At 41.6% G+C, this 23,771-nt stretch overlaps 1 protein-coding gene across 15 annotated transcripts in view; it reads left to right on the top strand.

The window, feature by feature from the left end:
* The window catches only part of ZNF568 (zinc finger protein 568), an 87,012-nt gene extending 65,324 nt beyond the window's left edge, over positions 1 to 21,688 (top strand). For 10 of the 15 annotated variants that reach the window (XM_081807492.1, XM_031026023.2, XM_031026020.2 and 7 more), the window contains 4 exons: positions 3,236 to 3,285; positions 12,287 to 12,410; positions 12,937 to 13,032; positions 18,146 to 21,688. In XM_081807492.1, the coding sequence (XP_081663618.1) occupies positions 3,236 to 3,285; positions 12,287 to 12,410; positions 12,937 to 13,032; positions 18,146 to 19,587 (1,712 nt within the window). In that variant the 3' untranslated portion in view covers positions 19,588 to 21,688. The other 5 variants (XM_081807497.1, XM_081807496.1, XM_081807495.1 and 2 more) reach the window with 5 other exon arrangements.
* The last annotated feature ends 2,083 nt before the right edge of the window (positions 21,689 to 23,771 follow it).

The raw sequence follows: 23,771 nt of genomic DNA, 5'->3' as shown, positions 1-23,771 counted from the left end.
CCTCAGTTTATCTTTTAATCCAAATGAAACTAATCCGTACTTTTCTTTTGGCCTATCTTTATCAGATTTTTGCCAGTTAGACAGAATTAATTAGAAAACATTCCATCTTGGGGCACCTGGGTGGCTCAGTTGGTTCAGCAACCGACTCTTGATTTTGGCTCAGGTCAAGATCTCAGGGTCCTGGGATCAAGCCTGGCACTGGGCTCGGCAGTGCAGAGCCTGCTTGGGATTCTCTCTTTCTCTCCTTCTGCCCCTCCCCCAACTCACTTTCTTGCTGTCTCTAAAATAAATAAATAAATAAAATCTTAAAAAAAAAAAAAAGCACTCCATCTTTTCCCAGGATCTGAATAAACTAAAAAATCATTAATCAAAAAGTAGCTAAAAATAACTATCTGGTACCTTTCTAACAGTAGTTTTAAAGATATATTTAAATTTTATTATAGCTATTCTGTTCAGGTTTTCTACTTCTTAGTAGAAAGTAGTAATTTCAGTTTTACTGGAAAATCTACAATTACCTCTACTGTGGTTATGGAGTTGCTCATAACAACCTCAAAATTCTTTTAAATTCTGTTTATGGTTTAACCTTTCCCATTTCTAATGTTCTTGTTTTAATTTTTGTTTTTTATTGTTTATGAATATTGTGTTTCATTTATCTTTTTTTTAAGATTGCATTTATTTATTTGACAGAGAGAGAGCACAAGCAGGGGGAGAAGCAGGTAGAGGGAGAGGGAGAAACAGGCTCCCCTTTGAGCAGGGAGCCCGAGTGGGGCTGGATCCCAGGACGCTGGGATCATTACCTGAGCGGAAGGCAGACATAACTGAGCCACCCAGACGCCCCTCATTTATCTTTTAGAACCAAACTGTGCTATTTAAAAAATCTGGCCCACTTTTTGTTTTCTAGTTCAATTTCAGAGTCTAAACTTATTTTTTATTTAACAAAATTGAGTGTTTCATAAGGACACGAGAATGGCCCCAATATAAGGGAATACTCTTAAAATAAAAAAAAAAAATCACAATTACACATTCTAGCCATTAACTACTGTTGTTAACAAATGTTAGTGTAACTTTCCAAAGATCTTATGACCCAAGTGCATTTCCATCTGCATTTATGTACTTAGAAAAAGTTTGGAAACACTAATGCATGGCATATAGAGTTCAGTATTGGTATTCCGTGATTTCTACTCGGGACCTAGGCTTATCCTCCTTCACCTTCCCCGTGGCCTTCTCAGACCCCTGCATCCTGAGCTCAAGACTGCCACCCTTCATTCAGGTTCTCCTCTGCCACATTCCCAACCCGTTAGGCTGAGACTACATTTCCCAAACGCCTCCAGGATGGGCCCTTACCTGGCGTCCCTGTGGCCCCACCCGAATTGGGTTGAAAAGTCGGGACGCCGGGCAGCTACCCTACAGCAGTACCAAGGGAGTACTGCACTTTTGGGGGGCGCCGGGACTGGGGAATGAATTCTCATCCGAAACTTGAGCACCCAACTCCACCAGGAAGGATCGTGGGGCGGGCTGAACAGCCCAGGTCCGGGAGGACGCCTAGTTCATGGTGTAGCGGCGAGTCGTTCGCTCCTGATCCCGCTCTCAGAGCGCGGCTCCTTGTGGAGAGGACTCTGAACTGTCTTCTTCCCGGCTTTTAACTACGGTTCCTAGTAGCCTCTGGGCATTTCGTAGTGTGCAGCGAGGACTGTTGCACAAGGGTTAATTTAGAGGACTCCGGTTGTGCTGGGGGCGTACCAGCCCACCCTTTCCTCCGCTGTGGGCTACATTTCCCAGAAGCCTCCACGGTCCACAACTTTTTTTTTTTTTTTTTTTACCCCTCAGCAGCCAACTTTTGCTGCTTGGACCTGTCGGTTCGCCCAGGTCCGCAGAGGATGCTCAGGCGAGGTTGGGCTGTCAGTACTGGTCTTCACTGAAGGCTAGGAACACGACGCGACACTGGGTGAAGACTTGTACCGGCCAGGCTCTGGTTAGAGTTTTCCTCCCCGGGACTACATTTTCCTGAGGGCTCTGCGGTATTTGCTACTTCCGGCCGCAGTTGGCTGGCGGGTGGTGAGTTGGCGGGAGTTCGGGCGCGAGGGGTTGGGGCGTTGCGGGCCGCCTGACTCACTGGTTTGGGGCGGATTCGACCAGACTCGCGTGTGAGGACCCGGGAGAAGTGCCCGGTGAGGAGCTCCGGGGCGGGGTCGGGGTCTGTCTGGAGTCTTACTTATGGGTGGCTGTCGGGCATTTCTAGGCTGCGTTCTCGCGCTCGAAAAGTAAAGGACGTGGGGGAGGCTGGGGAATGTCGAGGCTTCTACTCTTGACTCGGGGGAGGGAGGTATCAGCCGTGCACCTGCACGAAGTGGGCGAGTGGTTTCATGCTGGCTCTGGAGCTGGCTGGCAGTGTCTGGAGGTCAGAGGTGTCGCTGCTGTGTGACCTGCCTGGACAGAAAGTCCGTGCGATACTCCCCGGACGGGGATTGTGCGCCCGACCTCCATTGCTCGGCGACCGGTGCTGGTGGGGCCGTGGTTAGTAGACTGAGAGAGGCTCCATGTGGCCGCATCGCCGACTCTGCCTTTGGAGCTAGAACTGGAAAGGCACTTCCCTTTGTACTTTCTTGGTCAGCGTTGAGTGGGGTCAGCGAGTGGGTGGGTTCTGAGGCAATCTCAGACCCCGCCTGCGTTTCGAGCCTTTCTAACCCCCATTGGATTCTGGATCCCAGCCGAAACTGACAACCGAAACCGCCACTCGCTCTTCAGCACGGTGAATGGCCGCCTCCCAGGGGCTATTTCTGGTGTCCCGGGGTTTTCTAGACCTTGGGCCTTGGAGACCCTCCTTCCTAGACCTTGGGCCTGGGAGACTCTCCTTCCACTTCCCTGTGCTGAGGGCTCAGGGGATCCAGGCCCATAGCGGTGCCCCCAGTTTAGAGGACAGGAGTGTGGGATTTTGACTGATGGATCCACGTAGGTTGTGTTTTATCTGGGCTCAGTGTAAGATACAGGGCCTGGAAGAATCCAGTCAGGCTCCTATCGAGGAAGGAGGTCATAGTCTGGGGTTCTCTCCCAGGACTCCCATCTGGGCCCCTAAGGTCGCCCGCTTTGTGTGATGATAGGAGTGGGGGTGGGGTTACAGGCTTCTTTGGCCTGGAGTGGAGCCAGGGTTTGCTCTGACTTGGCCTCGTCTGAGCTCCCAGAAGGGTCTGTTGTCTTAATGTTTCTTAACCCTTTTCCATCTTTTTCATTCTCTAAGAATCCAGAAGAGGAGAGAAAAGCCACTGTACATCAAAAGTCATGGCGGAGGTAAGTTTTATTTGGCACTCTTTTCTTGGAAGGGGCTTCCTGGTTTTTAAAACAATATCTTGTTTCAGGATTCTATCCAAAAGATTTACAATAGTGATTTGAAAAAAGGTAAGAGAGAAGGAAACCAAATTTATGGAGCAGTTTTCCTAAACCAGACAGGAGTCTAAAGCAGGGCTGTCTGGGGGCCCCTGGGTGGCTCAGTCGTTAAGCGTCTGTCTTCCGCTCAGGTCATGATCCCAGAGTCCTGGGATCGAGCCCCGCATCGGGCTCCTTGCTCCGCGGGAAGCCTGCTTCTCCCTCTCCCACTCCCCCTGCTTGTGTTCCCTCTCTCGCTGTCTCTCTCTCTGTCAAATAAATAAATAAAATCTTAAAATAAATAAATAAATAAAAATAAACCAGGGCTGTCTGCTTTACATACATTGTCTCATCAATCTAGAATTTCCATTTCCCTGGATTGTATTCATTCCCAGATAGTGTGACAGATGTGCCTCACTGATTTGGCAGGGAAGTTAAAGAACAGAATGAGGTTACTTGCTTCAGGCTCACTAATTTCTTTGTGGTCCGCTTCAGAGTCACATGCAGTAGCCTATTTGCTTCCAAATTTCTTTCTTTTTTTTTAAAGATTTATTTATTTATTTATTTGAGAGAGCAAGAGAGAGAGAGAGAGTACATGAGAGGGGGGAGGGTCAGAGGGAGAAGCAGACTCCCCGCTGAGCAGGGAGCCCGACGCGGGACTCCATCCCAGGACTCCAGGATCATGACCCGAGCGGAAGGCAGCCGCTTAACCAACTGAGCCACCCAGGCGCCCCTGCTTCCAAATTTCTAACAGCCTGGAAGGCCTGCCTGCCCTGGTTAGCTCTACATACTTTTTTCCCCAAGATAGAAATAACCTAATTGCTCTCTTTTTTAAAAGATTGTATTTATTTTTCAACAGAGAGAGAGACAGCGAGAGGGAACACAAACAGGGGAAGTGGGAGAAGGAGAAGCAGGCTTCCTGCCGAGCAGGGAGCTGGATGCGGGGCTCAATCACAGGACTCTGGGATCATGACCTGAGCCAAAGCAGACGCTTAACGACTGACCCACCCAGGCGCCCTAATTGCTCTCTTTTTAATGACTAAAATAATATAGGATTCTTGGAAAAATTTCAAAACTTGAGAAAGCTGATTAAGAAAGTTTGTCACCCATGGTCCCACCATCTAGAGATAGTCACGATTAATATTTTCAGATTTTGTCTGTGCGTATGTGTAGGTATGTAATTTTGTTTTCAGAATGGGATCATGCTACTGATAGAAGCAACCAACTTGGGGCACCTGGGTGGCTCAGTTGTTAAGCATCTGCCTTCGGCTCAGGTCATGATCCCAGGGTTTTGGGATCGAGCCCTGCATCGGGCTCCATGTTCTGTGGGAAGCCTGCTTCTCCCTCTCCCACTCCCCCTGCTTGTGTTCCTACTCTGCCTCTCTCTTTCTCTGTCAAATAAATAAATAAAATCTTTAAAAAAAAAAAAAAAGAAGCAGCACCCAACTTGTGTTTACTTTAAGCTACTTGTGGTTTCAAGTTCTTTACATGTGTTATCTTGTTGAATCCACATTAATAACCCTGTGAGACAGGTAAGACTGTATTTCTTCAATTCTGTTATGCATTATTTTTTCCTTCACACTTGAACTTCTCTGAAATCAGGACTGGTTTTACAATTCCTGGCAAGTCATAGCTTCATTGATGGCATTTTTTTCTGGTGTATAAAGTAATGGTGGCTTTACAATCAGTGGTACCTCAGAATTGATGAAATATGGTATTTTAAGTTGACAGATGAGGAAATAGATTCTATTAAGTCACTCCAAACTTAAACAGTTAACAAGTAGTACAACTGGGATCCCTCTACTTTTTTTTTTTTTTAAGATTTTATTTATTTATTTGACAGAGAAAATGAGAGAGAGAGCACATGAGAGTGGGGAGGGTCAGAGGGAGAAGCAGACTCCCTGCTGAGCAGGGAGCCCGATGCAGGACTCGATCCAGGGACTCCAGGATCATGACCTGAGCCGAAGGCAGTCGCTTAACCAACTGAGCCACCCAGGCGCCCCGGGATCCCTCTACTTTTGCCTACTTGTCAGAGTGTTATCTTTTTTGGTTTATGTTGAGCAAGTTTAAATGTTAAGCATATTCTCTGTCATTTATAAGTTGTTTTAAAAATATTTTTTACAGTTAATCTATTTTGTGTTTTAGATTCAGAGTTTTCAAAAAATGTTTTCTTCCTTTATGTCATGGCCTTCCCTATTACAAATATAGAAAAGTCATTCAGGGGCTCCTGGGTGGCTCAGTCAGTTAAGTGTCTGACTCTTGATTTCAGCTCAGGTCATGATCTCAGAGTTGTGGGGTTGAGCCCTGTGTTGGCCTCTGCGCTTAGAACAGAGTCTGCTTGAGATTCTCTCTCTCCCTTTCTCTCTGTTCCCCTCCCCGTTCGCACTCTCTAAATAAATAAACAAATAAAATCTTTAAAAAAAGTCATTCACATTTTCCTAAAGTACTTTGTCTTTTGCCCAAATGATTCAATCTTTAAGCATCTGGTGTGAGATATGACCAGCAAGTGTTGGCTGTAAAATTCCTAATTTGGGGTGTTTATTTAGATTTTTGTTTTCTGTGACTTTGGAGTAGTCAATTTTAAAGAATGGCATAATATTTGTAGTATGTTCAGGGTGTTTTCCTTGGATGTGTCTGAGTGTGGCTCTTCATTAATTCTGGCCGGTTCTCAAGGGTTCCTTTCTCTCGAAAGACTAATAAAATACTCTTTGTATTTTGAATTAATCTGTTTCTTTCCTTCTCTGACTTTTCTTTTGAATTCTGTGAGAACTTATTGAGTCTGTCTTCCCATTCCCATCCTGGCCAGAACCTTCCTCAGATTCTCAGAGGAAAAACTACACCCTCCCCATCCATTCTTAGCACATTTTGATAAAGAAGAAACTCCAGCTTCCCTTGCCCTAAACCCTTGACAGTTGTCATTTCTCCTTCTGTTTCCTCCTCTCCTCAGAGTGGTGGATTGCCCTTTCTCTCTCTTTTTAAGATTTTATTTATTTCACAGAGAGAGAGTGTGAGCACAAGCAGGGGGAGAGGCAGACAGAGGGAGAGGGAGAAGCAGGTCCCCGCAGAGCAGGGAGCCCGATGCGGGGCTCGATCCCAGGATCCTGGGATCATGACCTGAGCCGAAGGCAGCTGCTTAACCTACTGAGCCACTCGAGCGGCCCCCATTCTGTCTTAATGAAAAGCTATGCACTGTTAAAAAAAAAATGGTAGTCTTACCCTATTTTTGCTATGTGATCATGGGCTTCTTCATAACTTCCTCTATATAATGTGGTCATTATACAAGATTTAGAGAATGTGATAGTGATGGAAATTCACCTGAATGTGTGCTTAAACTGGCAACCTGGAGTTCCCCCAACTCCCACCTCCTGGTCTCAATCCCATTGCTTCTGTCCCTTTCCTATTTGCTGATCTCATGCCTTATGACCTCACTCTACTGTCTGCAGGCCAGATCAGACCTTTTTGTAGGGGTGGATAGTGCATTGTCCTCTAACTGGGCTCCCTGCCTCTTTTACTCCTTGCCAATAAAATAGTCCAGTCATGTCACTTCCTTTATTGAGTGAATCCCTGTTACTTTCAGGACAAAGCTCCAACTCTTTCATGTTCATTATACATTTACTATAAAGCACATTCTATATTTACTGGAGCACCAATCCTAGTATTGGAATAAAGCGGTAAGTAAGGATGCGTTTAGTCCTGCCAGGGATGACCTGTCATCCAAGACTTTTCCATTCCATTTGCCACCCCCCCAGGCAATCCGATTAATGTGCATCTTCTTATTAGTATGAGTTTATGCAAAATGATTGTCTTGTGTTAAGACCCAATGTGATCGGGTTTTCTGAATCCTCCAGATATGGTTGAGAAGAATGTTATTTGAATTGGGTGTGTTATTCTATGTGGCCATTAAATCAAGCTTGTTAATTTTGTTTGTAATTTAAATAGTTTCTATTTTTACTGATTTTGTCTGTTGTGTCTATCAATTATTTCAAGTGATGTGTTCTCTCATAATGATGAGAATTTGTCATAATTTTCTTTATGTGTGTGTGTCTATATATATTTTTTATTAGGGATGAATACAAGTTATATTTTCACCTTTTACCTCCAGTCTCTGGATATTTATGTTTTGGATGTGTCTCTTATAAACAGCATATATCTGGGCTTTGGTTTCCGACCTTTATCTTTTAATGAGATTATTTAGCCCATTAATACTAATTGCTGATATAGGGGCACCTGGCTGGCTCAGTCAGTGGAGTGTGTGACTCTTGATCTCAAGGTTGGAAGTTTGAGCCCCATGTTGGGTGTAGAGATTACTTAAAGTCTTTTTAAAAAAAATTTCTGATATAATTGAAAATAAATATAAATAAATTACTTAAAAATAAAGTCTTTTTTGAAAAAATTGCTGATATAACATTATTGGCTTAGTTTGTGCTTTTTATTCAACCTTTTCCATATTGTTTTAATCTCATTTCACCCCTCTGTGAGTTTGAAAGTTATAAACTAGTTTCATTTATTTAGTGGTTACCTTAGAAATTTTAACGTATTTTAACTTAACCAGTGTCCTAAACTAAAGAACGTCTTTATGTTCTTGCTGAACAGTATAAGAAACTAGGATAATCTAACTGATTAAACTTATATTGTTGTCAGATGTTTTAATTCTATGCTTTTTTTAACCCATAAAAGATTTTTATTTTATATATTTCGATGTTAGCTTAGTTATCCACATATTTACCAATTTCTTTGTTCATTTTTCTTATATTTTAAACCCTCTACCTTGGGATCACTTTTCCTTCAGATGGAAGTACATACTTTAATGAGTTTCTGGGGGTTTTGGTTTTGGGTTTTTTGAAAATGTCTTGATTTGCCCCCATTTGTGAAAGATAGTTTTTTCCCAGCTGACTGAGATAGTCTGCTCTCTTCTGGTTTATATTGTTGCTATTGAATAACCATCTGCCAATCAGACTGGTGTTTCTGTGTAGATAATCTGTCTTTAATCTCAAATTGCTTCTAACATTTTCTCTTTGTTTTTAGTGCTCTGCAGTTTTGATATAATTGTCTAGGGTTTCTTTTTATTTATTTTCCTTGAGACTCATTGGTCTTCTAAATAATGCTTTCTTTTGCTAGTTCTGAAAATTTCTTAGCCATTTAGGTCTTTTTATTTATTTATTATTTATTTTTTTTATAAGCAAGCTCCATGCCCAACATGGGGCTTGAATTCATGACCCCAAGATCACGAGTCACATGCTCAACTGACTGAGCCAGCCAGGTACCCCCATTTGGTCTTCAGTTACTGCCTTTTCTCAGTTCTTCTTTTTCCTTCCAGAACTCTGGTTAGATATCTGTTAAACCTCACTTTATCTTCTTGCCCTCTCTTATACTTTCATGTGTTGTCCTTTTTGATAGCATTCTGCATAATCTCTTTTTATATCTGTAGTCCAGTAATTTTTCTCCAGAAATATTTATTTGAGCCATTGTATGACTTATTTTCAAATATTAGGGTTTTTTTCTATAAGTACTTTTTCCTTTTAAATCTACCTGTCATTTGGGACACCTAGGTGGCTCAGTGGGTTAAGCGTCTGCCTTCAGCTCAGGTTGTGATCCCAGGGTCTTGGGATCGGTTGAGTCCCATGTCAGGCTCCCTGATCAGAGGGGAGCTTGCTTCTCCCTCTATCTGCCATTCTCCCTGCTTGTGCATGCTCTCTCTAACAAATAAATAAAATCTTTTAAAAGATTCTCACCATCTTACTTCCTTTTTGTAGTATACCTGTTTTATATTCTTTGTCATTATCTATGTAATAAATGAATCTTTGCAGGTATGACATTTTCCCCCTAACATTTTATTTTTATTGTGGAAAGTTTAAAATATTATGGAAATTTGAAACAACTGCATGATTGATTTTCCTGACACTCTGATCCTGGAATTATGCCTCTGTGCATGTTTTATTTTTATTTAGTTTTTTGTTTAGGTGAAATTCACATAACATACAGTTAACCATTTTATAGTGTACAATTTAGTGGTGTTTAGTATATTCACAGTGTTGTGCTGTCTTATTTTTGACATTTGGGTCGTTTTCCTTGGAATTCTGTTATGGATTCTTTTTTTTTTTAAGATTTTATTTATTTATTCATGAGAGACAGAGAGAGCGAGAGAGAGGCAGAGGGAGAAGCAGGCTCCCCGCTGAGCAGGGGAGTCCGATGCGGGACTCGATCCCAGAACCCTGGGATCGTGACCTGAGCCGAAGGCAGAAGCTTAACCATCTGAGCCACCCAGGCGCCCCTGTTATGGATTCTTGAGGCCTGGTTGAAGGTTGTTCTTCTAGGCCAAGTCAGTGTTTGCTTCTGCCAAGAGCACTGCCAAACCAGAGCCACCTTAAAGTAGATTTATAGATGGTAAGTTTTCTAGATTCACCTTAGTAATGTGCATGTGAGCCACAGACCTCTGGGAGGGCTGGCTTGTGGTTATAGTTCCTCAGGGGAAAATGTTTTTCTTCCACCAATTGCCAAGATTCAAGTCAGGCCATTTTCCTTGTAGCACCCAAGAATGGGAGTGTTGCTTCTACTTTTTCTTTCTTTTGTGGGCATGGTCTTAGATGTCCCAGGTCTTTGCAGTGCAGAACCACTTAGATTCCCATTTTGACCAGCTCTCAGCTTGGTCTCCTCTCCCCTCATTCTCTGAATGTCAAAGCTCATGGTCATCTTGGCTCAGCAGAGGTTATCTGGTAAAATAAATGTCAGTGGCTCAGCACACTCCTGTTTGTTCTCCAGCTTGACTCAGTTTTAGCTTCTGAAGATTACTTTCCTTCTTTTCCAGATCATCATTGCATCCCAAAATGTTTTTAATATTCAGAACATTATTTTTCAGCTGGTGATTTGGTCATGGTAACCAGTTCCCTGCAGAGTTTGATGTCCTGTGATTGTCTCTACTTTTCTGCTTTTCCTTCCTGATTCTGAGCTTTTTAAGGGCAGGTGCTGGATCTAAATCATCATGTCCCCAAGTGCCCACACAGAGCCAGAGTCATGGGGAATTTTGATATTTTCGGATAAAGGAATTTTGTTTGCAGAACTGCTTCTTTCCTCCCTTTCCCTTCTACCTTTGATTTCCTCTCATAGAGTGCTGTGCTCTGTAGAGTCACACCGAGCAGACCAAGCATTTTCTCCTCTAAATGGAGAGCCCAGTATAGGACTTTTTTAAAGGATCGTCAGAAATCTCCGGCTGCATCTCTGTTAAGAGCCAGAAGTGGGGGGCACCTGGTGGCTCAGTCATTAAGCTTCTGCCTTCAGCTCAGGTCATGATCCCAGGGTCCTGGAATCGAGCCCCACATCGGGCTTCCTGCTCCACAGGAAGCCTGCTTCTCACTCTCCCACTGCTTGTGTTCCCTCTCTTGCTGTGTCTTTCTCTGTCAAATAAATAAAATCTTAAAAAAAAAAGAGCCAGAAGTGGAAGACTATCATCTACAGAGTTGGAGAAATCTAGATTCAAAACCCAAGGGGCGCCTGAGTGGCTCAGTCGTTAAGCGTCTGCCTTCAGCTCAGGTCATGATCCCAGGGTCCTGGGATGGAGCCCCGCATCGGGCTCCCCGCTCCACGGGAAGCCTGCTTCTCCCTCTCCCACTCCCTTTGCTTGTGTTCCCTCTTTCGCTGTCTCTCTCTGTCAAATAAATAAATAAAATCTTAAAAAAAAAAAACCAACAATGCCACTGCTAACTGCAAATTTGAGTAAATGACTTCTTATTTGAGCTAAAGTTTCCTTCAAATTAGGATTCATGGGCTTCTCCTGAGGATTCATACATATAAGTCACCAGAAACTTAAAGTACTTAATTTGCAATAATTGTACTTGAGATTCATGTACACTGACTATCAGCAATAAGGCTAGAGGTGACAGTAAGAGGGAATAATGTCAGGCAGGAAAGCCAAGTTTAGAGAACTTATGATCTAGATTGGGAACCAGAAAGTGTTGGCCATGAAGATTCTGAGAATTGTGGTTTCTTGTAAAGCCATTGCAACCTGCATCCAGATGGTTGAGCTTTGCCAAGGCTACACAGGACCTGCTGATCCTGGTGGGTTGTCTGGCTCAGTAGTGGTGATTCTGGACAGGGTCTTCGTGGAAAGAGGTTTCAGTTGGGGTTTTAAGGGCCCTGGTTCTGGGATATGGGAACAAAGCTAAGAAGGTACCTGATACACTGAATTTGTTAGGCCAGGGAGAGGCTGGAGACCTCTGTTGCAGAAACTGTTGTCTGGGGCTGGGCCTGCCCAAGTATTCTGTGCTCCTGGGCCTGGGGGCTTCACCATGTTTTTGGGATGACTCCATGACTGAGGAGCTCAGTGTGTTCCAGTGTGGTCCTGCCCGGGCCAGGTCAGAACAGGTCCGTCTGGGCTCAGATCAGTTGGGAAAGTTGTTTCCTCTAAATCCATTATATACAGTGGGATTCTCTGGGGTTCAGAGCCGGCAAAGTTTTGTTACGCTCCCTCAAATCAAGAAAGACAGACTGTGTGTGTGTGTGTGTGTGTGAGAGAGAGAGAGAGAGAGAGAGAAAGGGAGAGAGACACACACTTTTGTTGTGTATGTTCATCTTGGGTCACATCAGTGTGAGTCTGGATCTTCCACCCATCAGTTCTGGCTGATCAGGAACAAGGAGAGTACAGTGAGGGCCAATTTATAGGAACAGGAACATAATAGCCAGATGTATAAACTGTTGAGAAAAGACTCATACTGCAAAAGAACTTTAGAGAACCATGATGTGTGCAACAAGAATGGTATGTGCTCTGGTCACTTTTGTTTCCACACTGCACCACCCCTGTTAAAGGCCCAGCACAGCCTGTTTTCTCAACATTGTTACCTTACTAAATTGCTTTCTCCATTTTTTTTTTTTATTCCATTGTAAAGATTTTGCCTATCAGTTTCACAAATAGCATATTGATCTGTGGTTTCAGGGCTTCACGTTCAAAGATGTGGCCATTTACTTCTCTCAAAAGGAGTGGGAATGCTTGCACTCTGCTCAGAAGGATTTGTACCGAGATGTAATGTTGGAGAATTATAACAACCTGATCTCACTGGGTAAGTTATGTGCCCCCCAAAATTCAGAATTGGCCTTCTGGAATTTTATGTTCTTTGTTAGGAATTTCTCATGAGGGGCGCCTGGGTGGCTCAGTCATTAGGCGTCTGCCTTCGACTCAGGTCATGATCCCAGTGTCCTGGGATCAAGCCCCGCATCGGGCTCCCTGCTCTGCAGGAAGCCTGCTTCTCCCTCTCACACTCCCCCTGCTTGTGTTCCCTTTTTCGCTGTCTCTCTCTCTGTCAAATAAATACATAAAATCTTTTAAAAAAAAAAAGGAATTTCTCATGAGTGCTTCTCAAATGCCTGGCTGAGTTAATGATTCTTGTTGCTTCCCAAAGAAGGGCCTATCCCTTACAAAGTTAGAATTGGCTGCTCCATTGGACAACTTTTTTTTTTTTTTGGGTTCCTCTGACCTTCACTCCTTCCATTGACCCTTAACCTGCTTACTCTTTCTTGGTAATCATGGGCTAATTTTAATTCTGATACACATACAACATAACTTTGTCCTTTTTGTTTTTTGAGCAGGACTTTCTGATTCTAAGCCAGATGTGATCTCCTTATTGGAGCAGGGGAAGGAGCCCTGGGTGGTTAAGAGTCAGGAAACAAAAGAATGGTGCCCAGGTAAGTGATGGTGACTCCTATGAGGAACACTGTGGCAGGTGGTCACCCAGGGGGCCAGTGAGAAGGCAGCACATCTGAGCTATTGGTAGGAAAGCTTGCTGAAAAGGTCTGAGATCTGGAGAAAAAAGGAAGGATGTTTCAGCATGAGGCCTCAAATTTTCACTCTACTTATCACTCTTGCTACCTTTCCTCATATTTGCTTCTGATTTCAGGAAGGAAGTGCCTTCCTCCTTCCCATGAGACAATTTTCCCTGTACTTGGTGTCCAGTTTTGTCCTGACTTTTTAAAGCAGCTAGCTCTATTGAGATAGAAAATCACATATTCTAAAATTCACTTAAAAAAATAAAATAAAATTTACTTAAAGTATACTGTTCAGTGGTTTTTAATATAGTCACAGAGTTCTGCAACGGTGACAATGATCTAATTTTAGAACTTTTTCATCACCCCAAAATGAAACCCCATACCCATAAGCAGTCACTTCTACACCCAGCCCTAGACTTCTGTTTCTGTAAGGTAGGTAGTGATCTCCCTCTTTCATTCCTGATATCAGTATTTGTCTTCTTTCTTTTTTTTCTCGGTCAGTCTAGCTAAAGGTTTGACAGTTTTGTTGATCTTTTTCAAAGAACCAACTTAGAGTTACGTTGATTTCCCTGTTCTTTCTATTTTGTTCATCTACCCTCTAATCTTTATTATTTTCTTCATTCTGGTATCTTTGGGTTTACTTTGTTCTTTATCTAGTTCCATAATCTGATTTGAGATCTTTCTTGGGTTTTGGGGTTTTGTTTTTGTTTTTGTTTTAATATAGGCATTTTAAGCTGTAAATTTCCCTTTAGGATCTATTTTAACTATAACCCATAAGTGTTGGTATATTAAGTTTTCCTTTTCTAAGCATTTTCTAATTTCTTTTGTGATTTCTTCCTTGACCCATCAGTTATTTAAGAACATGTTTTCTGTTTCCTTGTTGATCTTCTCTATCCATTATTGAAAGTAGAGCATTAAAGTCTTCAGTTTGTTGAATCGTCTGTTTTTTCTGCAATTCTGTTTTTGCTTCATGTACTTGGGGCTCTCTTTATTAGGTACATACATGCTTATAACTGTTACCATTTCTTTTTAGCTTTTTATTTTGAAATAATTTAAGATTCAGAGGAGTTACAAAAGTAATACAGAGAGTTCCCTTGTACCCTTTGCTCAGCTTTCCCTAATGATAACATCTTACCTAATGCTAGCACACTGTCAAAACCAGGAAATTGGCACAACAGTAGTAATGAAACTATAAGTAGACCTTATTCAGATTTCACCGATTTTCATACACACTCATTTATTTTTATTTTTATTTTTTTATTTTTTTGGTGTATATTCCTATGAAATTTTGCAGCATCTGTAGATTTATATAACTCCTACCACAATTGGGATACAGAACCTTCAGCAGTTTAGATATTTTTTATAAAATATTTTTGAAACATGCTATGATGCTTATTAGTTGAATAAAGCCAGATACAGAACTTTTAGAGTCAGTGCTGTTTTGGTTGTATAAAAAGGATGCTACAAAACACTGGAAGGAAATAAAAGGTAACAGTGAATAACCTAGGAAGTAGGAAGTATGCTGATTTAAGGGCCGATTTAAATCCCTAATCACTGATAGAACCCTGCAAGTTTTCTTTTTTAGAAACCTGGCCTGTACTATGGCCAGAGAAATGAGGGTCTTTTTAGGGGAGATGGTTATAGGTAAGGGACTGCTGTGAGAGAATATTAGGGGCAATATTACCAGACTGGTAAGACTTTTCAGATCATGACAAATGATACGAAGCTGGAAGGAGAGGTAGTAGGATCTAGGTAGTATGGTGGGAATGCTGTAGAAGGTGGAGGAACTTACTCATTTAAGGCCCCAAGGAGAGAAAGTCATGAATGGGTGTCCTAGAAGACCTGAATGGAGGTCCACGTCATGCAGGGCCTTCTCACCAAGTCTAGGAGTTTGGATTTTTTTCTTTTTTCTTTTTTTTAAAGATTTATTTATTTATATGAGAGAGAGCACATGAGAGAGGGGAGGGTCAGAGGGAGAAGCAGACTCCCTGCCGAGCAGGGAGCCCGATGCGGGACTCGATCCAGGGACTCCAGGATCATGACCTGAGCTGAAGGCAGTCGCTTAACCAACTGAGCCACCCAGGCGCCCTGGATTTTTTTTCTTAAGGACACTTGGCAGCCACTGAATGTTTTAAACAAGATAGGAACATGAGTGGATTGGATTTCTAAGACCTCTCTCTGGCTTCCTGTAGAGATTGAATCGGATTCCTGAGTGAAAATGGTGAAACTTACTAGGAGCCTGTTTGGGAAGTCCAGGTGATTTGGCCTTGCGCTAGAATGAGACCACGGGATACAGACATCAGAGAGACTGAAGATCAATTTAGGGGAATGATTTTGTAGCTCTGAGGAGTGATTGTGCAGGAGAGGAGCAATGGGAGCATCCTTGATGGATGTTACTTTTTGATCCGAGCATTCCTTTAAGGCCCAAATTTATTATTCGAATCCATGCTTTTTACAGTTTTCCTTCTCTAACAGATAGTTTTTTCCAAAATATTTAAAATAACAGCATCTTGGGGCGCCTGGGTGGCTCAGATGGTTAAGCGTCTGCCTTCGGCTCAGGTCATGATCCCGGGGTCCTGGGATCGAGTCCCACATCGGGCTCCTGACTCGGCGGGGAGTCTGCTTCTTCCTCTCCCTCTGCCTCTCCCACTGCTCATGCTCTCTCTCTCTCTCTCTCTGTATCTCTGTGTCTCAAATGAATAAATAAAATCTTTAAAAAAAATAAAATAAAATAACAGCATCTTCTGACATCTGACATCTGGAACTTCCCATACAGCAAAAAATGCCAACATCACGTTACCAGTCATCATATAGACCTTGCTTTTAGTGCCCTTCTCCGAAGGACAACTGTGTAGTGTGGCATTTTCATTAGATTGCAGATATAGATCATACATTAATCACAGAAGAATCTTTTCTTCTTACCAGTTCTAGGTTTATTCATCTCTCTAGATTTCCCAACTGTTTGTCTTTTCTGTAACTTGCTTTTGGCTGGTCCAACCACCCTGGACCTTAGCAAGAACTAAGGGACTATCCTAAACAGCAGGGTGCCTGCACAAGCTCTAACAGCTTACACGGAGCATCTCCTTTTATCTCAGCCTTCTTGATTTCTGAGTAGTTAAGTAACTGTCCAGTGTCATACAACTAGCAAGTCATGGGACTAGGATTCACACCCAAGCAGTCTGGCTCTATGTTTTTTGTCACAACACCATACAACCTCTCATAAATGGTTGCCATAGTATTCTTAGTTTCCGTTAGAATTTTTTCAGAATTACATAAAAGATTCTCGTTGTGTAAAGCTATCAGTCTTCCAGGGGACTGGTATAAGCACATGTACAGATACACCCTAATGGTGCTGGCTTGTTAATTGAACTATGTGCTGGGGATTGGTTATATCATGGTGAGTGAAATAAGTATTACACTAGTTCTAGGCCACTTTGGGAGAAATTATACCAGTAGATAAACTGATGAACAAATGCGTAATTCCAGAATTAGGAAAAAGATTATGAAAGCAAAAAATGGGTACTTTACAGAAAATTAAGATACTTACAGTGAAAGAAACTGGGCATGCAGGGATTCTGGAGCAGAGCATTCATGGCAAACAAAGCATTTCCTAAAAGAGTCTAAGATGAGATCGTAATTGGCATGATCTAGGAGTCCAGTAGAGGCCAGTAGAGAGGTACATAGTGAGTGAAGGTGAGAGCATCTTAAAATGAAGGTGAATAGGGAAGCAGGGTCCAAACAGTGCAGAGTTTTGCAGGTCTAGTAAAGAATGTTGTATTTTATTATAAGCACAGATGTGACGTACTGTATTTAAACAGTGACTCCCACACCTTGAGTTGCCTTTGCATCACTGAGAGAGATGAATAAAAATGCCAATAGCCATTCATTCATCAAATAGTATTTACTCTGTACAGATACACTGAAGGGCAGACAGACAATACAGAAGTAAACAAGTTAAAGTATAATATCTGTGAAGTTTAGAGGTGAAGTATACTGGTGTCTGCAAGATGGATGAAGGAGAGCCAAATGTTTATTATAGAATCTAGGTAGTGGGAATATGGGAGTTCACTGTCTCAATTCTTTTAATTTTTCTGTGTGTTGAAAGTTCTCATAATAATGTTGGCAATATAGATAAAATGATATGTGATGATAAGTGCACTGCAAAAAAAATTAAGTAGAGTAAGAGGGGCCTGTTTGGTAAAGAGTGGTCTCATGTTTGAGTAGCAGTCAGAATGAAGTACTCGAACAAGCCATATTAATATCTTAGGGAAGATATTTGCAGGCAGAGATTCTGAAGGAGGAATGTGCTTCACAAGTTTGAAGAACATCCAGTTGGTCAGGGAGCTGGAGCAGAGTCAGCTGAAGAGAGGAGATCGGCAATGAGGTCAGAAAGAGGGTAGTGTGAGACAGGTTCAGGGAGGGTTTTGTAGACTGCATAAGGACTTGGACATTTATTCTGCACAAGAGGGAAATCCAGTGGAGACTTTGAGGCAGAAGAAAGGCCTAATCTCACTTAACAAGAACACTCTGGCTACTGTGTTAGGTATGGGATATTAAGAGGGCAACAGGGAAAACAGGGAGACCTGTTAAGAAAGTGTGTTAACCTTGGTGAGAGATGGCTTTGGGCAAAGTGGTAGAGATACTGGTAGAGAGAAGTAGTCAAGATCTGGATATATTTTGAAGCTAGAGATGAGAGGACTTGCTATTAGATGTAATGTCCTACTCTTTTAGATTCTCATTTAGTTGGTCTTAGGTGGTTCCTGGACATCGTGTTTGTACCGTTCCTCATCTGATTCTGATTTTCACCAGAGGTGAAGAACTACTTCCTTCACAAGCTCCCCTCATTTTCTCTATTCTCATCTCCTCCCCCCACCCCCGACCCTGGGCTTTTTTTTTTTTTCCCCCAAATTTCAATGCTGTGTTAAGAGCTATTAAATTACTCACTATTTTTAGTTTGTCATTTCTACCTTAGAACTTTCCTTTCTCCTGCCACATGAAAATACCTTCTATTTTCTTTCTTGTTATCTTACAGATTGGGAGTCCAGAAGAGTAACCAAGAATTTATTTCCAAAGGAGCACAGTTATGAAATTAAATCATTGCACTTGGAGATAAAAAGACTTACAAGCTCTGACCTTGAGTGCACTAGGGTCAGAAATAACAGAGAAATCAAATGCCAGTTGGAGAGACAACAGGAGGGACATTTCAGACAAGCCGTAATAACCTCTGAAGAAAGGTCCGCTTCCATTCAGTGCATAGTTCATAGAGTGCCTCAGACAGTTCATACCAGAGCGAAAACCTACGAATGCAAGGGATGTAAGGAAGCTTTCAGGTGCCAGTCACACCATATTCAACACGAAAGAAGTCATAATAAGGAAAAAGACTCTAAATGTGGAGAATGTGGGAAAGCCTTTAATAGTAGGTCAGACTTGATTAAGCATCAGAGAATTCATGAAAGCAAAAAAAGTAAAGAAAATAAGAAATGTGCCTCTATCCATGGCTCTGAAACTACTAAACCTCAGAACATTAACAGTAGTGAGAAACCTCATAAATGTAAGGAATGTGGGAAAGCCTTTCATTCTAACTCACAACTCCGTAAACATCAAAAGATCCACATAGGTGAGAAACCCTATAAATGTAAGGAGTGTGGGAAGGCCTTTCCATCTACCTCACAACTTAATTTACATCAGAGAATTCATACTGATGAGAAATACTATGAATGTAAGGAATGTGGGAAAGCCTTTACCCGTCCCTCACATCTTCTTCGACATCAGAGAATCCATACTGGTGAGAAACCCCATAAATGTAAGGAATGTGGGAAAGCTTTCCGTTACGACACGCAACTTAGTCTTCATCAGATAATTCATACCGGTGAAAGACACTATGAGTGTAAGGAGTGTGGGAAGGTATATAGTTGTGCCTCTCAACTGAGTCTACATCAGAGAATCCATACTGGTGAGAAACCTCATAAATGTAAGGAATGTGGGAAAGCTTTTATCTCTGATTCACATCTTACTCGACATCAGAGTGTTCATACTGGTGAGAAACCATACAAATGTAAGGAATGTGGAAAGGCCTTTCGTCGTGGCTCGGAACTTACTCGACATCAGAGAGCTCACACTGGTGAGAAACCCTATAAATGTAAGGAATGTAAAATGGCCTTTACTTGTAGTACAGAACTTATTCGACATCAAAAAGTTCACACTGGTGAGAGACCCCATAAATGTAAGGAATGTGGGAAGGCTTTTATTCGGAAGTCAGAACTTACTCATCACGAGAGAAGTCATAGTGGTGAAAAGCCCTATAAGTGTAAGGAATGCAAGAAGGCCTTTGGTCGTGGCTCAGAACTTAATCGACACCTGAAAATTCATACTGGTGAGAAACCTTACAAATGTAGGCAATGTGGGAAGGCCTTTATTCGTGGCTCACACCTTAGTAAACATCAAAGAATTCATACGGGAAAGAGGAGTGAATGAAGTCATGGGAAGGCTCAAAATTTTACTGACCTCTGCAAAGTCACACTAGTAAAACACAAAACCCTCTGATTTTAAGGAATGTGGGAAAGCTTTTGAAGATAACTTAATATCAGAGCTCACAGTGTGGATACAGGGCCTTTATTTGAGGGCCAGAATTTATTTGACATGTGTTAATGCTGAGATACTTTATAAATGTTAGAGATTGAGAGGGTTCTATTTATGCTTCAAAATTTATTAGACATCAGGGTTCAATTGATAAAAGTGAAAAAATTCTATGAATGTGAGGAAAGTGGGAAGGCTTTGGATGGCAGTTAATGTGTCAGAGATAGTGATACAAACGGTTCTCAACATCAGGGTCATTTGCCCTGTGGGAAATCAGAGGATTCATAATATAAATGTCATAAATATAGGAGACCAATTTGCGTTAGCTAACAAATTACTCGTCTCATAATTCATACTTGAGGAAGGCTACACACAGTGTTAAAAATGCAGCAAATTCTTCCCACTCAGATCTTAATTAAATTATTTGCAAGCTCATCTTCTAAAATTAACCTGAACTGAGGCATAGTGGGAAAGGATTTAACCAATGCTCAGTCTTTACTTGCCTTATAGGGCAAATTACTTAACTAGGTCTAACTTTCTCACTTAAAAATTAGTAATATTAATTAGCACCATCTTGTTAGCATTATGAACATTAAATAATTACATTATATCCCATAGAATTCTGTATGGCTCATATTGCAAGTGAGTTAAATAAGAGCTGATTTTATTTATTTTCATATTTGTGGATAGAGATCATATGAGAGGAAGGCCTTATGTGTACTGTGACTATAGGAACATCTTAAATCATCTCTTTATTGAATGTCAGGTAATTCCTTCTGGAGAAGAATTGAAAACCGAAGTTTTCATTCACCTTGCCCTCTTGCCTCACTAGGGGAAAGGAAATCAAGGCAAGTTACAATTCAGAGTGAATGAAAAAAAAAACTCCATGTTGAAAGTTGTAGGATGCAACAGAGCTATACTTAGGAAAATTAACTTCTTAAGATATGTGTAGAAAATGTGGACAGTTAATGGCCACGATTGATTGTCAGTTCAATGTACTTGGTGCACTGCCTGTTCTAATAGGTTCCCTGTAAACACTTGTTGAAATCTGAGGAATGAGAGAGTGAATGAATAAGCATTTGACTCTAGTGTGTAGAAAAGCTCTAATAAGAGCAAAGCCAAAAGAAAACAACAAAAAACCTTGAAAACTTGAGATGGGGGAAAAAAAACCCTCAGACATCATGAATGAGAGGAAATGTAACTACAAAAAAGGAGTTTTAAGGAAAGAAGGCAATATTGTTGCCCCAGACACTGTTGGTTGCCTATCTGTTGGTGTTAGCCATTCTCCCTTTGCCAGGACTGCCTGCTGCCAATCTAAAGTCTAGGTCTTGCACCTAGTTTGCTTTGCATGTGGGCATATATATGACAGTCCTGCCCATACAAGATCTGAGCAAAAGTCTGCAAGTAGGTTTTAGGTTAAATTTTCTTTCCTAACAATAGGAGGAAATAGTCTTCTTATGTTACAGGATGCATGTCTATATGTCTGTGTGATACCTGGAATTGTGGCTGTTTGCTACCAGAGGGGTGAGAGGCTGAGATTGGCAGAGGGGATAGATTGGAATTACCTGCATCCTTGACACTGTTGAACTGATGAAATGATGCAGAGCTGCCCTGTCCCTGGATTTTGAGTAAAATAAGAAACTTCATGCATATCTGTTTTAAGTTTATACTCAATTTTTTATGATAGACCTGAGTCCTGGGAAAAAACATTTTTGTATGTATATATACATATTTATTCACCTTTAATTTAGTAAGATGAAATGTTTATATTCAGCTTTATATACTATATCTGAAATTGTGGAAAAGCATTATTTTCTTAAATACTTTTTAGACGTGTATACATGTATTCTACTTTGATTTAGTAAGACATGGGAAATGTTTTTTTGTTTTGTTTTTACATTCAGCATTGTATTGTGTGTGTTTATATTCAGCTCTTTAAAGCATGGCTGAAATCCTCAGTATTTTCCTGAATAAAGTAAGAACCAATAAAAAAAACTGATTAGGGCGCCTGGGTGGCTCAGTCGTTAAGCGTCTGCCTTCGGCTCAGGTCATTATCCTGGGGTCCTGGGATTGAGTCCCGCATCGGGCTCCCTGCTCAGCAGGAGGCCTGCCTCTCCCTCTCCCACTCCCCCTGCTTGTGTTCCTGCTCTAGCTATCTCTCTCTCTGTCAAATAAATAAATAAAATCTTTAAAAAAAAAAAAATCTTAAAAAAAAAAACTGATTAAAGAGGTATACATGATTCCTCTAGTATCAGAATATCTAACATAAAATCTCCTAAGTCTCCAAGATACAGAGTCACAGCTATGAAGCTAGCATAATCCTTTAAAGAAATTTGGTAAAGGACAACATCCAAATCAAATCAGCTATAAAAAATAATCCACTGTACTTATGGTATATGAATATTCCAATTAAAATAGTAAGTAAAATCTAGCAGCCTGTTGAAGAAAATAGGGTGGTTGGTTTTTTGGGGTCTTTTTGTCCAGAATAAAATGGTTCATGACCCGTCCAATTTTTTTTTTAATGTAATGTATAAAGGTAGTGTTTTCACATTGAAAACTAGACCCTAAAATAACGATTTCCCACGGAAAGTAGTAAATGAGAAACTATTAAAATATATACATATTCAACTGCTGTGAAGTCACTGCAGTTATCCACTTAATCCTACCTCATGGGCTGCAGACACATTTGGAATAATCACCATCCAGTGGATTCCACTTTAGCCTCACACTTTAGAAAATGATACATACTTCAAATAAGTTTTTGAGTTTTTTTAAGATTTTATTTATTTATTTGACAGAGATTGTGAGAGAGGGAGCACAAGCAGGGGGAGTGGGAGAGGGAGAAGCAGGCTCTCCGCTGAGCCCAGAGCCCAATGCAGGGCTCTATCCCAGGATCCTGGGATCATGACCTGAGCCACCCAGAAGCCCCAGTTTTATACTCTTAAAGGACATACTATTCTGTGGTTGGGAATGAAGGAATGAAAAACTGTTAGGTAAGAGTAAAAAATGTAATTTTTTTAGTATAAAGGTAAGTTGGGTCATTTTATATTGGTTCTTATTTAACATATTAAAACACATGTACTAAGGCAAAAGGGCTTTCTTTCCCCATCTACCACTCACACAAACACAATGACCCAGGACTTTACTATTTTATTTTTTTAAAATATTTATTTATTTGAGAGAGAGAGAGCATGGGGGGGGCGCGGTCAGAGGGAGAAGTAGACTCCTCGCTGAGCGGGGAGCCCGATGCGGGACTCGATCCCGGGACTCCAGGATCATGACTTGAGCCGAAGGCAGTCGCTTAACCAACTGAGCCACCCAGGTGCCCAGGACATTACTATTTTATTTATTTTTTATTTTTTTTTAAAGATTTTATTTATTTATTTGAGAGAGAGAGAGAGAGAAACAGCATGAGAGGGGAGAGGGTCAGAGGGAGAAGCAGGCTCCCCGCCGAGCCAGGAGCCCGATGTGGGACTCGATCCCAGGACTCCGGGACCATGACCTGAGCCGAAGGCAGTCGCTTAACCAACTGAGCCACCCAGGCGCCCAGGACATTACTATTTTAATCACAGGGCAGTTCAGCCCTTTCCAAAGAGATGTATTAATCTGATTACATTGCAGTTTATTCCCTAGTCCCACCCCCAACTCCCACTCCTTGTCTTTCATTCAGTTATATGAAAAGGATCCAGGAGGGGCGCCTGGGTGGCTCAGTCGGTTAAGCGTCTTCCTTCGGCTCAGGTCGTGATCCCTGGGTCCTGGGATCGAGCCCCGCGTCGGGCTCCCTGCTCAGCGGGAGGCCTGCTTCTCCCTCTCCCACTCCCTCTGCTTGTGTTCCCTCTCTCGCTGTGTCTCTCTCTGTCAAATAAATAAAATCTTAAAAAAAAAAAAAAAAGGATCCAGGAAAAATTCAAGAAAATGCCCTACTCCAAATGGAAGAGGTCAGCTAATGGATGAAATGGAACCAAAGTGAAACTGTAAAAGGGGCAGTCGGTAGAGCACGCAACTCTTGACCTTGGGGTTGTAAATTCGCGCCCCACATTGGGTGTAGAGGTTACTTAAAAATAAAATCTTTTTTTTTTTTT

Source organism: Leptonychotes weddellii, chromosome 16, assembly GCF_054177405.1.
Source record: "Leptonychotes weddellii isolate Sample4059 chromosome 16, ASM5417740v2, whole genome shotgun sequence".
Lineage (NCBI taxonomy): Eukaryota > Metazoa > Chordata > Mammalia > Carnivora > Phocidae > Leptonychotes > Leptonychotes weddellii.
Note: the sequence above shows the minus strand (reverse complement) of the source record. Positions and strands in the feature narration are given on the sequence as shown.